The sequence below is a fragment of the Pelophylax lessonae genome (genome assembly GCF_965119305.1).
Source record: "Pelophylax lessonae genome assembly, chromosome: 3".
Taxonomy (NCBI): domain Eukaryota; kingdom Metazoa; phylum Chordata; class Amphibia; order Anura; family Ranidae; genus Pelophylax; species Pelophylax lessonae.
Genome location: NC_138770.1, coordinates 511,508,254 through 511,524,476, shown reverse-complemented (window position 1 = coordinate 511,524,476; position 16,223 = coordinate 511,508,254). Strand labels below are relative to the sequence as shown.

The window sequence follows — 16,223 nt, the reverse complement described above, 5'->3', positions numbered from 1 at the left end:
CTGTATACCAATTGAGCAGGACTTGGAAAAAAAAAACCCCTCCCTTCTGTGGATCCAGCAGTATGCTGTCTTAACAAAGCATTGACTATCCCAGTGGAGAATGCACCAGAACCCATTGATAAATGGCTGGGGCTTCCTTTCATGACCTAACCTTTCTAAGTTTTTCTGTGTACCTCAATGAACTCCTGGAAATGTATTTGTACAAAAATCCCCTTTTTTTTATTTGTTTAGAGTTCCAAGCTAAATGTAAATATATGCAAGTTTAATTTTAATTTGATTACAGTTCACGCTGAGAAAGCATGTGTTTGCTGATTCATAATTACCAGCAGAAATGTATACATTTGATTGTCATGCACAGTTTTTCATGTGTGATGATTTCTTGCTGGTGCAAATTATAATGACATAATAGATGGCTACATATTAATTGTTTGGAGCAATGTTAGGCATTACTTATTTGATTGCTTGTTCCAGAATATTTTTTCAATACCGTTACTTTATTTGTTGTCAAAACAAATGTAGTCTTTATTACAGACAATATTTATGAAGCTGTTCTCTCTGTCACATTATGACAAATACACCTAAATTGTTCACAGTTATTTATTGCCATCAACCCCTACGGGTATAGAACTTACAATTCTGTTTGCTGATTTGTCAATTAAATAGTAAACAAAATAAATAAGAATACTTTGATTTGATTTCACATAGAGGTGGTATTTTCCAATAATCCCCTAACCAACCCCAGAAACAAACAAACCTCTCCATATATCATTGAGGCCTCAGTATTCTATAGTGGGGTTCAAGGTAGGCCATGCCTCCCTTGTGATTTTCAGAAACTATCAATTTTTATTTACCAAGTAAAAGTACTTTCAAACATGTAAGGTGTACTCCAAGACTTGCTGTCTGGAAAACTCCGCTGTGCACATGAGTGATTACCTACATGTAGAACTTCATCTATGAGTTTAACATTAAATAATGCTTTTGTATGAAAAAACAATACAGTATGTAATGTCATTGCCATGCCCAATTTTTCTTTTCCTTTCTTCCAAACAAACATTTTCTTCTTTTACAGGAGATCTAAACAATGTGAGGTTTTCTGCCTATCGCACTGCTATGAAGATAAGGAGACTTCAGAAAACTTTGTGTTGTAAGTTGGGATTTCTTAAAACATATATCTCGCAAACATTGGGTGAATTTACTAAAGGCAAATAGATGTTCAATTTGCAAGTGCAGTTGTATTCATTTTCCCCAGAGCCTAATGAGTGTGGTACAGCTTTTCTGATTTGCACCATCCAATCACGTGTAAGCAAAAATTCTGCTCTCTTATTTTCCTTGCACATCATTGGCTATTCTTTATACAGCTTTCCTTATGAAGCTATGCTGTATTTACTAAGTTCTGGGGAAAATAGGTGCAACTGCACCTGCAAAGTGCACAGTCTATTTGCTTTTAGTAAATCCACCCTGTTTTGTTCTAGTATTGTATATATTACCTTTTTGTAAGTACATATTTTGTAATGTGCCAGCATCTTTCACGATGTTGTTCAAGGCAAGTAGTACATACTATATGTATAGTGCATACTCTAGGTATAGAATGTAAACAATTCAGCAGTGTTGAGTGGAATTACCATTTAAAGCAAAAGTTCAGGTTTACAATTCACTATTCTGACACAGGAACTGCATGATTCCGCTGCAGGAGAAAATGAGTATGGTACAGAAAAGATTAGTGCTAGACTATATTTTAGGACTTAGGTTTGGTAAATATAGGTCTCAGGGGTTCAGTGTTTTAGGGGTTAAGTATCAAGGGAACAGGTGATAAGTGGTAAGGACTCACATTATAGGTTATTTTTTCGGCAGCAGTGTCATGTAATAGGGGCTTACTTAAGAAGTTAAAGTAGAACTACAGACAAATCTTTTTTTCTCTTTCGTTCATTTACAAACACAGCTCCTTACCTTCTTGACTACGTGAGTTATGCTTCCCCCTACAGGAGTAGGACACTAGGCAGGAAAGAACTTGACTATGCCTATGGGGCAGTCCCAGGGGGTATATTCCTACTCTCTGCTATAGGTACTCAGGTTTTTTTCTGCCTAGTCAGGAGTAGGGACCTATTCCTTGCTGGGATCTCTGGTGCTGGCAATTTTTTTCTTTTTAAATGGAATTTTTTCCTCTCTTGATTATTTTGTTTCTTTTGAGAATCTACAATCAATTGCCGGACTGGGCAACAGACTGGATAATCTAAATCCAGTGGGTCCCCCCAGTCTGGCTAGTGAGCGCGTGCTGACTGCAGCTCCGCTCTAGGTAGGCAGCAACATAGCCCCACTGGACGGGGGCTGGCCTGCGAGTTAAACGTCTCACAATGGCACATATGACCTGGCTTCAGCCTGAGTCGCAGTGTTCTACCTGGCCGACAGCACCCACATTACTATGGAGCAGTGGTCTGTCCGGAGTGGTGCTCACCTTGTTCCTGGTGTGGTAAGTATTCCTGTCTCTCTTCTACCCCTGGAGGGTTTTGGGGTGGACATGGGCCTCTCCCTGGGTGAGGTGGATCTGCTTGCCTCTCCTCTCAACAGAAATGTACAGAGGTTTGTGGCATGGTCTTGGGATCCTCTACCCGATGCTACAGGCGCACTAGTGGCTCCTTGGAGTCAATATTATCTGATTTACGCCTTTCCCTCTCTCAAACTTCTGCCGAGACTCCTGCGCAGGATCGAGGCAGAAGGGATTCCGGTCATTCTAGTGACTCCAGACTGGCCTCGCTGGTCTTGGTACGGCTGGCCGCCGATGCTCCTTGGAGACTTCCTCTGAGGGAAGATCTGCTGTCCCAAGGGCCAATCTTCCATCCTGCTTTACAGTCGTTGGCTTTAATGGCTTGGCTGTTGAAAGCCAGGTGCTGAAGGATAGAGGGTTGTCTGAATCAGTGATTCCTACGCTCTTAAAGGCTAGAAAATCTACCTGTAGGAAGATTTACCATCGCACTTGGAAGACGCACATTGCGTGGTGTGTCTTAGGGTTCACCCTCGCTCCTTTTCAGTGGCTCGGCTATTGGCTTTCCTCCAATGGGGGGGTTGAGCAGTGCCTGGCCTTGAGTACCATCAAGGGCCAGGTTTCGGCCTTGACGGTTTTCTTTCAACGTCCATTGGCCACACATTCCTTGATGCGTACCTTTATCCAGGGAGTTCAATTTGGCTCCTCCAGTGCAGTCTCCATTGCCGCCGAGGGATCTCAATTGGTGTTGTTAGTTAGTTGGTGGCTATTACTTCTACACGCAGGGTATCGGAGCTGGGGCAGCTGTCTTGTCGTTCACCTTACCGGGTGGTTCACAGGGATAAGGTGGTTCTTCGTCCGGGTCCGTCGTTTCTTCCAAAGCTGCGGGATCTCAATTTGGTGTTGTTAGTTAGTTGGTGGCTATTACTTCTGCACGCAGGGTGTCGGAGCTGGGGGCGCTGTCTTGTCGTTCACCTTACCGGGTGGTTCACAGGGATAAGGTGGTTCTTCGTCCGGGTCCGTCGTTTCTTCCAAAGGTCGTCTCTGATTTTCATTTGAATAAAGACATTATGTTGCCTTCTTCCTGTGTCCAGGCCTCAGCATCCTAAGAAAATTGTCTTGCATTCTATGGATGTGGTTCTGGCAATTAGGGTGTACCTGGTACGGAGTCTTTTAAGAAGTCAGACTCACTATTTGTCCTCACGGATGGACCTCAAAAAGAATTGGCTGCTTCTGCTGCGACCATTTCCAGGTGGATCAGACAGACAGTGATTCAGGCTTATTCCATTAAGGGTCAGGTTCCTCCTTTCCCTGTTAGGGCACATTTTAGTGCTAGCTGGGCCTTCCGTCATCAGGCGTCAGTGCTGCAGGTTTGCAAGGCGGCCACCTGGTCATCTGTACACACGTTCACAACGTTTTATAAGGTGGATGTGTTGGCATCTCCGGATGCTTCCTTTGGCTGCAAGGTTTTGCAGGCTGCTGTTTAGAGGACTTGGTCCTCTTTGAGTTTTATTTTTTAAGGTGAGCTACAGTTATTTTAAGGTTGAGCTCCATATTACCTGGTTGGCTATGTTTAGCCTTAGGAAGTATTAGGAAGTATTATTTCTTGCTGTTCCCACCCCTCATGTTTTGACACTGCTTTGGAACATCCCAAGTAATCAAGAAGATGAGGAGCTGTCTCCATCAATAAACCAAAGAGAAAATTAGATTTTTGACTTACCATAAAATCCATTTCTCTTATGTTCATTGACGGACACCGCACCCACCCCTCTATGGAGTTTGTTTTTTTTTCTTCTGACACTGCTTGTAAAAATCTATAGTACCTATAGCAGAGAGTGGGAGTATACCCCCTGGGACTGTCCCATAGTAATCAAGTTCCTTCCTGCCTAGTGTCCTACTTCTGTAGGGGGCAGCATAACCCACGTAGTCAAGAAGATGAGGAGCCATGTCCGTCAATGAATATCAGAGAAATGGATTTTATGGTAAGTCAAAAATCCATTTTTTTTTTTCATTTTGGATAGAACAAGGGAGGATTATAACCCCTGTCAAATTTATTTTCACCATCTCTGTCCAATTGCTGAAATTTTCCTTCACTTCCTGTATCATAGTCAAAGGAAGTGAGAAGAATTCCCTGGGGACCCCCAGGTCACCAGATCTAGTGTCTCCATTGGAAGATTGCCCTTCCATTACTTTTCTGGGGACAACCCAAGATTTGGGATTTTCTCTAGATTCAATGAATCTCCTTAACGGAGGTCCAGACCACAATGAAAACCGACACGCTTTCCAAACCCTCTTCACCCTATGCAGAACTAAAATAAAAGTTTTGCCTTTAGTTATACTTTAAATAAGGGTTAGGTTTAGGATTGGTAGGTAAAGTTTGTCATACAATGATTTCCTGTGAACCAGCCAAAATTGAATCAATGGGTGGTCCTGCTTGCAACACCCATCTGTTCAAACTTTGACGTGAAGATCCAAGACGCCAGGCAGAAAATTGTTGGCCGAACAATAACTGCAGCCAATCAGATGCAGTTCACTGTTGCCAGCTGTCAGAATACAGTAGCTGGTAGGGGAGATTACTCCATCTGTGTTGTTTAGAATTAGTTACATTTCTTTTATTCAGCCTGCAAGTTAAATGTGTGTACGGCGAGCTTTAAGCACTAGGGAACGGTTATGTGCTTTGCTGGGGAAGGAGGGAGATAAGGTTTTTTTTTTTAAAGATTAGGTTTTAAGTGTTAGGTAGTGAAGGTTTAAGTTTTATAATTGGATCTTTTAGTGCGGGAGATTCTGTGTTCTTGCTGTTTACTGTTAATATTTTTTTCAATTTATAGTTATTATAACGTATGCCATAAAATGCAGTACACCACCTGCAATAATTTCTTATCTGAAGGGTTTGCTACTTTGTTATTATTGTGACTTGTTTTAGCAATTCCATATTATCTCTTGGAGATAGTCCACGGATATGAAAGATCAGTTTTATTGTTCTATCTGATGAAAGCAATAATTTGAAAATGGAATCGGCTACTCTGTAAACATAATTTGCTAAAAACAATAAGCAAGGCAATAGAAAAAGCCCACGGGTTTAGCAGGCTATAGAACCATTCAAAACTCTATTCACATTAAGAAAGACAATTTTAGCATGTTATATATTTATTATCTTCCTGTCGGCTGCAGGAATCTGTGAATGCTGCAGGGTACATCGGATATCAACTCTCCCGGAGGTGTTTATTTCAAAAGATACTTGACCTCTTTAGTGATACGGTGCTCAGTGGCACAGGTGTCCTGAAAGATAAGTACTTTATGAGGATTTTTAGTTTGCTGATAGGGTCACTTTAAAGTGGTTCTAAATTCAAAATGTTTTTTACTTAAAAGCATTCTCTGCATTAAGATAAAAAACACCCCAATACATGCCCTATCCCCCTCCAGCCCCACTTCATTCCTAAACATTTACCTGGCCCCATGTCTCCACTCCAGCACTGTCATACTTCTTGCTATCACAGGAGAAACTGAGGGCAGTGCTGTCATATACTACGGCTGCTGTCAATCAAACTCTTATGATGAGGGAGCTGAGACTTGGCTTACCGGTGCTATGGTGTCTATAGACGCTTACAGCCCTGCTCTGGAGTGTGCACCAATGGGTGCTTCCTTAGCACCTGGCTTGCTGCAGGAGACACCAGGAGGAGGGAGAAGCTGATAGCAATGGTGGAGAACTTCCAGATGAAGAGGTAATCAACCTTTCTGTGCAATATCGTTGCACAGAGGAGGTAAGTATTACCTCTTTGTTTTTTTTTTTGTTTTAATTAAGTCTTAAGTAGTGTTTTAGGATCTGAGAGGCCTCCTGGATCAGAGCTGAAGGTTGTTTTAAAGGGCTTGTAAACCCTAAGCGCCGGTTCACACTAGCGCGACGCTACTTTCAGGGGCGACCTCCGAGATCGCGGTGCGAGCAGTGCGCCGCGACCTCGGAGCAGCCGCCACGGACTTCATAACATTGAAGTCTATGGCGGTCGCCTCCTGGTCGCCCCAAAGAAGCTCCGGACCCTTTTTCTAGGTCGGAGCGACTTGTGTCGCTCCTATTAGAACGGGTCCACAGCTTCCCTATGGGAGGCGACCTGCGGCGACCTGTGAGGCGACCAGGTCGCCTCACAGGTCGCCCTAGTGTGAACCAAGGCTAACAATAAGCTTCTCTTATTTGCTCCATTTTAGTCTTTTAAATGTAGCGTTGAATCTGTTTTGTTATACTGTATCTCTTCTTTAAGTGCAAAAAATACCTGTTTATCCTACTAGAAATGAGGACTTAGGCACATTCACATGCAATTACACACATTTTATGTGAGTTTACCTGCATTTAGAGTGTCTAATCATGACTTGGTCACACAGAAGGAACTTTACTAAGACTGGCGCAGCTGTGCATGGCAACCAGACAGCTTCTTACATTCATGCTCAAAGCTAAACTGAACAAGATGAAGATAGAAGCTGATTGGTTGCCATGTAAAGCTGCCCCGGATTCTGTTTGCTTCAATTTAAGTTAACTACCCCCTCCTGATTCTATTTTCTCAATAAATAGCTAAATCAATTGCACCTACACACATAGGTAAACGCACATGGCACAATTAAAAAAAGATCATTACATGCTTTTATATGCATTAAGAAATGTCCTGTGAATGAAGACTTGACAGTGCCAGTGTGAATGAGGCCTTAAAGTGTTACTAAACCCAGGACCCTGAATTCGCTATATCTGGTCTCCCACAGTACACAGAACATGGAAATGCAATAGTTTTAGTAAATATAAACTGCTAAATAACTTTTCTCATCAGCAGTTACAGCAGTCTTGTGACTTCTATCGGTGTCTGGTTAAAGCTTCTAGGAGGAGTTTTCATTCTCCCCTGCTTGTCCTATGAGGCTGCAGGACCCCTGACCTTCTGTCTGTACAGTGCTGATTAGCCCTGTGCTGATCACATGCACCTTACGGAAAAAAGAAAACAAAATCTCTAGCAATACACACCAGACTGAGCATGTGCAGCTTGTCCCCTAGCCTCTGTTCTATCAGGAGATGGTTTAGGGACTGTGGAAGAAGGAGAGGATCAGAGAAGACAATATCAAACAGCCTTTTTTACACAATGCTGAGATTACCCCTTAGGTTCCACAGTGAGTATAACCAGGGCTTTTTTTTTCAGTGGGAACACAGGGGAACGCAGTTCCGGCACCTCCAGCACCTCCAACACAGAATGTATGTAAAGGCAAAGGGGGCTGGGATGTGATGGAGGTTCTATTTATTCTGACTGCTGGGGATCTATTGTAGCTGGGGGCTGTAGTGTTGCTGGAGGGCCTGTCTATTGTTTCTGGAGGGAATCTACCATTGTGGGGGATCTATTGTTGTTGACACAAGATTTTTTGCTATGGGGTTTTTATGTTGTGGGGGGGTCCACTGTTGAGGGGGAGGGTCCATTGATGCTATCTGCTGGAGTTCTATTGTAGCTGGGAGCTGTGGTGTTGCTGAGGGGTTATTTATTGTTTTTGGAGGGATCTACCATTGTGGGGGAGATCTATTGTTTTTGATAGGGGATCTTTTGCTATGGGGTTCTTATGATGTTTGTGGTGTATTCACTGTTGAGGGGGAAGTGGCCATTGATGCTGGGTGCTGGGATATCTATTTTTTCCAGCAGGAGTCTTTTGTTAGTGGGGCAGATTCATTGCTTCTGGTGGGGATCAGTTGTTGCCGGGGTGCATAATGTTCTGGGAGGGGGGTCTATTGTTGCTGGGAAGGATCTATTGTTGCTGGGGGGTCTATTATCATTTCCCAATTCCATAAAAATTACTTAACACCACAAAATGATACTTAGCTCTGTATTCTCTAAAAAGCAGCAGAACTAGGAGGTGGATAGGAAGCAGAGACAAGAGACGGTGCTCAGAGGAAGGTCTTGGTGGAGAAAGTACCTGTACCTATTCTTTAAGAAAATAAGCTCTGAGTATAACAAGCATGCTTTTCTGCATATACAGACTGATTTTACTGTTGTAGGTTTAGTAACATGTTAAAGTTTGAATCAAAGAAGAAATAATTGGATGGTTGGAACATTTTTGCTATTATTTCATATGATTGTAGCAAAGATTTTATTTTTGTTAGATTTTTAGCTGGATCTTTTAAAAGCATGCAAAGAAAAGATTGCTTTTTAATGAAAATAATGAATTGAACTTTAATTCCCTATAAACATTGTAATTAGATTCAAGTTGACAACAGAACAAATATGTGTCAGGCAGCGCTGAAAAAATGGTCTATTTATATTTATTCACATGAAAGTCACACAACTTTCACTCAAGATTTCCGCATTTTTCAATTGAATCAAATTTGAAAAATGTGTAATAAAAAAATAACATAAAAAATGTGTAATACCTGGTGAAACGTTTATAAATAGACCTCCGTAGTTAATAAAAAACCCTCACATATACACAGTGAAGTGAACAGCCTCACATGATATAGTTACATAGTTAGGTTGAAGAAAGACACAAGTCCATCCCGTTCAACCAAAAAAAAAAAAAACAGTGTTGAAAACCCAAACTTACAATCCCATTTACACAATCCTATACCCGCTGTTGATCCAGAGGAAGGTAAAAATAAACCCCAGCAAAGAATGATCCAATTTGCTACAGCAGGGGAAAAAAATTCCTTCCTGATCCCCCGAGAGGCAATCGGATATTCCCTGGATCAATTTTACCTAAAAACAATGTAAGTACCTATTTATATTATGTACAAAGAAAGTGGGGTTCCCCTTGTGGGACTTTGAAGGCACATAAGATATATACTATGTATAAAATTATATGAGAAGAGTATTGAAAAAATATAAATTTTATTGTAAATACAAATAATGATTAAAAACAGTACAGGCAGAGGAGAGACAGATATATCAACCGTAGTAGTCTGAACTGAAACCCAACATGTTTCGAAGCCAAAGGAAAGATTTTGCTTCTTCTTCAGGGGAGGGGTTCAAACGGTACTAGGGTTGAAAAAATAACTGTGCTCAGGTAGCCTGCATGGTTAAAAGCATCTGGTGGGTGCGAGTGTCCTTGCAGTCAAAAATGCAATGAGTAAGATGGTAAATGGTTATTCTAGCCAATAAACCAGCCGCTGTTGACATCAGGTGTGCAGCCCCCAATCAACGGACGTCTGAAGTCCTTAATTAGGAGAGGCCAGAGGTAGCCTTTTAAGCGTAGGTGAGTGGCAAAGGTGTAGGTAGCGCCGGTCTGAATGTAGATGATAGTAAGGCAAACAGCGTCCTCTCAGCACCACAGCCAGCAAGTAAATGCGTACCTATAAAAAGTACCTATTTATATTATGTACACCTAGGAAAGAATCCAGGCTTTTTTTAAAGCAATCTAATGAGGGAGTCTATTCCACATTTTCACAGCTGTTACGGTGAAGAAACCTTTCCTTATTTGAAGATGAAATCTGTTTTCCTCTAGACGTAAAGAGTGCCCCCTTGTCCTCTGTGTTGACCTTAAAGTGAACAACTCAACACCAAGTTCACTATATGGACCCCTTATGTATTTATACATGTTGATCATATCCCCCTTTAATCTCCTCTTCTCAAGAGAGAATAAATTCAGTTCCTCTAATCTTTTCTCATAGCTGAGGTCCTACATGCCTCTTATCAGTTTGGTTGCCCTTCTCTGCACTTTCTCCAGTTCCCCGATATCCCTTTTAAGAACTGGTGCCCAAAACTGAACTGCATATTCCAGATGAGGTCTTACTAATGATCTGTACAGGGGCTAAATTATATCTCTCTCTCTGGAGTCCATGCCTCTGTTAATACAAGAAAAGACTTTGCTTGCTTTGGAAACAGCAGCGTGGCATTGCATGCTATTATTAAGCTTATGATCTACCAAGAACACCCAGATCCTTCTCCGCTATGGTTTCCCCCAGTTCTACTCCACCTAGTATGTATGATGCATGCATATTATTAGCTTCCAAGTGCATAACTTTACATTTATCAACATTAAACCTCATTTGCCACATAGTTGCCCAACGAAACAGTGCATTGAGGTCAGCTTGTAAGTTGGAGACATCCTGTAAAGTTATTCCAATGCAAAGCTTGGTGTCATCTGCAAAGACTGACATGCTACTTTTAATCCCAGACCCTATATCATTTATAAAGATATTAAAAAGTAAGGGTCCCAACACTGAACCTTGGGGTACACGACTGATAACTTTAGACCATTCAGAGTGAGAATCATTAACCACTATCTGAATTCTATCTTTTAGCCAATTTTCTATCCAATTATAAACCAATCTTTCCAAGCCAGTAGACTTTACCTTACACATTAGCCGTGTGTGGGGAACTATGTCAAACGCTTTTGCAAAATCCAAGTATACTACGTCCACAGCCACCCCTCTGTCCAAGGTTTTACTTACCTCCTCATAAAAATGAACCAGGTTTGTTTGACAACTTCTGTCTTTCATGAATCCATGCTGTCTGTTGCTTAATTTTTTTCCAGCAAGAACTCATCTATGTGGTCTTTTATTAAACTCTCCAATATCTTCCCGACTATAGAAGTTAAACTAATAGGTCTATAGTTACTTGGCAAAGACTTTGATCCCTTTTTAAATATAGGCACCACATTGGCCCTACGCCAATCCAGTGGTACTATTCCAGTCCTTAACGAGTCCCTAAAAATTAGAAACAAAGGCTTAGAAATTACAGCGCTCAATTCTTTTAGGATGCGTCGGTGGATGCCATCTGGTCCAGGTGCTTTATTCACCCTTATTCTGTCTAAATATTTCTGGACCATATCACTTTTGAGCCATTGTGGATCATTTGGGGCTGTGTCAATACCATCCTCATTATAGTCATGAGCTCCCCCATGCTCCTTTGTATATACAGAGCTGAAGAAAGTATTTATTAAATTTGCCTTCTCTTTGTCCACAGTCACCCACTCCTGATTATTTTGTAAAGGGCCTACATGCTCAGACCTAACCTTTTCACTGTTAAAAATTTGAAGAATTTTTTGGGGTTTGTCCTACTATCTTTTGCAATCTGTCGTTCATTTTAAATTATTGCGTCCCTGATTTCCTTTTTACATATTCTGTTATATTCTTTGTAACAATTAAACAATGATAGTGTTCCCTCATTTTTATATTTTTTAAAAGCTCTTTTCTTTTTATCTTTAGCTTTTTTTACTTTTGCCGTGAGCCACATAGGTTTTATTTTTAGCCTTTTAAACGTATTACCCATGCGAATATACTTTGCAGTGAGTTTGCATTTTTTTGAAATATTCCCATTTCTGTTCTGTGCTCATCGATGCCAATATTTCCTCCCAGTCTAAATCCTGGAGAGCAGCCATCATCCTTGGAAAATTTGCTCTCTTAAAGTTAAATGTTTTTTTATTTCCTGTATGCATTTTTTGCTTACAGCTAACATTAAATGAAATCATGTTAGGGTCACTGCTACCAAGATGTTTTTTTATATGAACATTGTTAATAAGCTCTGCATGGTTCGAGATTACCAGGTCCAACAGAGCATCATTTCTATTGGGGGCCTCAATAAACTGCACCATAAAATTGCCTTGTAATAGGTTTATGAATTTTTGCCCTTTAACTGTTCCAGCAGTGCCATTACTCCAGTCAATGTCTGGGTAGTTAAAATCCCCCATTATTAACACTGTCCCAGCCCTTGCAGCCCTTTCTATCTGTGCCAGGAGCTGAGTCTCCACCTCCTCATTAATACTGGGAGGTCTATAACAAATTCCAATAATAATCTTTGTTTTACGCACACCCATGTACATTTCAACCCATACTGCTTCAGATTCAGCACACTCTCCATCAACTAGGTCATCTTTCACACTCACTTTGAGATCACTTCTCACATAGAGACAAACACCACCACCCCACCATTTTACCCTGTCTTTCTGAAAGAGCATAGCCAGGAATATTAATAGCCCAGTCATGTGAAGAATGAAGCCAAGATTCAGCAATACCAATTAAGTCATATTTCTCCTCGTGCACCAGAGCTTTCAACTCACCTATTTTGCGTGGCAGACTTTTCTGGCATTGGTGAACAAACACTTTAAATCATTGTCCCATTTTGCACACTTATTTTGTATGTTTTTATTTTGGTACAAATAGTACCATTTCCAATGGTTGTTTGTAACATGGGAACCTTATTATCCTCTGCCATAACTCTCCCCCCATCTTTCCCAATTCCACACACCAATAGGGGCTGACCCCTGTCTGACCTGTCTGCCCCATTAAAATCTATAATCTGATACCCATAGGTGAAACAAATCCTCCTACATAAGTTTTACATGTATATGTGCTGTCTTCAACTTTCTAGACTTTTTAGAAAGTGCCCGTCCTGTTAGAATTTTCTATTCCTGAGTTACCTGTGGGAGGGAAGTTTGGCCATACACTGTAAGACAGCTGATTGGAGGAAAGGCACACACCCCCTCTCCACATAGGCAGAAACATGAAGAGCTGTGCCGTGAATAGACCAGCTGTCTGCTAATTTCTTTCTTGCACCCACCCCGACACAAAATTCAGCCTGGTTTTATCTCAATTGATGGAGAACTTTTCAGAAGCTATCTTGCTGGTAACAGAAGAACAGAGCAGGAGAAAGCCGCGGGACTTAGGTCTTTGAATAGAGATAGGTACACTACAGATAGATGTGCCCAGGTCAATGTTTATGAATCAGGTTTACATCCACTTTAAGCCACGTTTTTACATACACGTTTAGGTGCGTCAAGCAAATAAATAATAGTAAAAATAATTTATTCTGAACATTGAAATGAAAACAAAATGCTCATGCGTGAAACATGCTTAGGCACATTTAGACGTGTTTACATATGTTTAGATGCAGTTTGGCATTTCTTCAGGTAAAATGCTCCTTTCACACAAGTAATACTTTTTTTCCTGCCCCTAAACTCCCCTGCCTCTAAACTCCTTTAAACACCTGTAGGGTGCATAGACACATAATCTAATATGGAGCTGCATTTAGAGGCAGAAAAAAATGAAACCGCCTGTAAAACAGGTGTTTTTGCGCTGCAGTGTGTATAAGGGCTTATGGTTCTGGTAATAATTTAACATTTGGGATTTTCCCTTACTTTTGGTCATGGCGAAAGTTGTTACAAGTAGAGAGTGTGAATCTCCCCAACTGGGACACAGATAATAATACAAAGATCGACAAAGTTGCTAACCCTTCTTATAATACAGTATCTCACAAAAATGAGTACACCCCTCACATTTTTGTAAATATTTTATTATATCTTTTATGTGACAACACTGAAGAAATGACACTTTGCTACAATATAAAGTAGTGAGTGTACAGCTTGTATAACAGAGTAAATTTTCTGTCCCCTCAAAATAACTAAATGCACAGCCATTAATGTCTAAATTGCTGGCAACAAAAGTGAGCATACCCCTAAGTAAAAATGTTTAACTTGGGCCCAATTAGCCATTTTCCCTCCCCGGTGTCATGTGACTCATTAGTGTTACAAGGTCTCAGGTGTGAATGGGGAGCAGGTGAGCTAAATTTGGTGTTTTCACTCTCACTGTCTCATACTGGTCACTGGAAGTTCAACAGGGCACCTCATGGCAAAGAACTCTCTGAAGTTGCAGCAAGGTGGCCAAGACCATACAGCAGATTAACAGGAAAGGTTTCACTCAGAACAGGACTCACCATGGTCGAACAATGAAGTTGAATGCAAGTGCTCAGCGTCATATCCAGAATTGTCTTTGGGAAATAGACTTATGAGTGCTGCCAGCATTGTTGCAGAGGTTGAAGGGTTGGGGGGGTCAGCCTTTCAGTGCTTAGATCATACGCCACACACTGCATCAAATTGGTCTGCATGGCTGTTGTCCCAGAAATAAGCCTTTTCTATAGAAGATGCATAAGAAAGCCTGCAAACAGTTTCCAGAAAAAAAGCAAACTAAGGACATGGATTACTGTAGTCTGATGAGACCAAGATAAACCTTTTTGGTTCAGATGGTGTCAAGCATGTGTGGCAGCAACCAGAAAAGGAGTACAAAGACAAGTGTGTCTTGCGTACAAGCATGGTGGTGGGAGTGTCATGGTCTGGAGTTGCATGAGTGCTGCCAGCACTGGGGAGCTACAGTTCATTAGGAGAACCATGAAAGCCAACATGTGCTGTGACATACTGAAGCAGAGCATGATCCCCTCCCTTCGGAGACTGGGCAACAGGGCAGTATTCCAAAATGACCCTAAACACACCTCCAAGACGACCACTGTCTTTGCTAAAGAACCTGAGGGTAAAGGTGATGGACTGGCCAAGCATGTCTCTAGACCTAAACTCTATTAAGCATCTGTGGGGCATCCTCAAACTGTGGGTGGAGGAGCGCAAGGTCTCTAACATCCACCAACTTTGTGATGTCATCGTGGAGGGTAAGAGGACTCCCGTGGCAACCTGGGAAGCTCTGGTGAACTCCATGCCCAAGAGGGTTAAGGCAGTGCTGGAAAAAAATGGTAGCCACACAAAATATTGACACCCTGGGCCCAATTTGGACATTTTCACTTAGGTATGTACTCACTTTTGTTGCCAGCAGTTTAGACATTATTGGCTGTGTGTTGATTATTTTGAGCGGACAACAAAATTGACACTGTTATACAAGCTGTAAACTCACTACTTTGCATTGTAGCAAAGTGTAATTTCTTTAGTGTTGTCACATAAAAAGATGTAATAAAATATTTACAAAAATGCGAGGGATGTACTCACTTTTATGAGATTCTGAATATATTTTAGCTTTAGATACACTTTAACTATGAGTCTTGTCCGGTACATGCTTCTATTTTTTTAATGTTGTGTACTCGAATTTGCCTGTATATTGTAGTTACTGCACATTCACTTACGCAGTGCTGTGGAATATGTTGGTGCTTTATAAATGAAAGTTTACATTTAGACTTTTGAAAATATATTTTAGCTCAACTTAAAGCTTTCAAACATTGCAATCTCTGCAAATTCTGACTTTATTTTTGTGATGTTGGCAGTTTAAAAAAAATCTAATCTCAAATTCCGTGTCTTTGCCCTGGATGACACGTTGTTGGCTAGTAATATTGCTTAAGTCACCAAGTGAACTATTAAGTGTTTTTCTATTTTTGAGGTAAGCGAAAGACTGGCTATCGAACCCTGCCAAAACCTTTCTAAAAGCTTGTACCCTCCTCAGCCATTTGCTTTTCATTCTCGAGGTGTTGTGATTTATGGCTTTCCCCAGACCTGTCATATTCTGTTACCATAATAGAATGACATTTGTAATTTTAATTCAGTGCTGATACCACGCCAAGTCTGCCTGCTTGCCAGATGAAAACTCCAAACACACACACACACACACACACACTGCTACAAAGACGGCCAGCTAAAAAAAATGGTTCCTTTACCCCTTTTGAGATCTCTATAGCCCAAAAGAAATGTGCCATAAAAAATGACATTACTGTTAAAAAAATAACCATTTATGTACCCTTTGTTTTGTACTGACTTATTGTGATCAAGAAAATGAAATAAATCTGTAATGTGTCTGAATATATCATTCTGTGGCTGTAATTTATAATAACCTGAATCTGGGGTTCTCTAACATGACCATACCAACACTGCAAAGGTCTCCCCTACACTGCTTCCTCCTAGCTATCCAAAAGCTTTCCCCACTAGTTCCAGTCCATAGAAAGCTATTAGAATGAAAACCCAATGCACTGCAATAACTCCCATTTATTACAGAAATGGGATATAGCAGCATTATTTTTTTTTTTTTATA

General features: G+C 40.9%; 1 protein-coding gene across 9 annotated transcripts in view; it reads left to right on the top strand.

Annotated features, from left to right (window-relative positions):
* The window catches only part of UTRN (utrophin), a gene marked incomplete at its 3' end in the record, with an annotated part of 1,040,500 nt that overhangs the window by 905,568 nt on the left and 118,709 nt on the right, over window positions 1–16,223 (top strand). For all 9 annotated transcript variants that reach the window (XM_082249947.1, XM_082249941.1, XM_082249943.1 and 6 more), the window contains one exon: window positions 1,070–1,144. In XM_082249947.1, coding sequence (XP_082106073.1) covers window positions 1,070–1,144 — 75 coding nt within the window. The remainder of the gene's footprint in view (window positions 1–1,069; window positions 1,145–16,223) is intronic.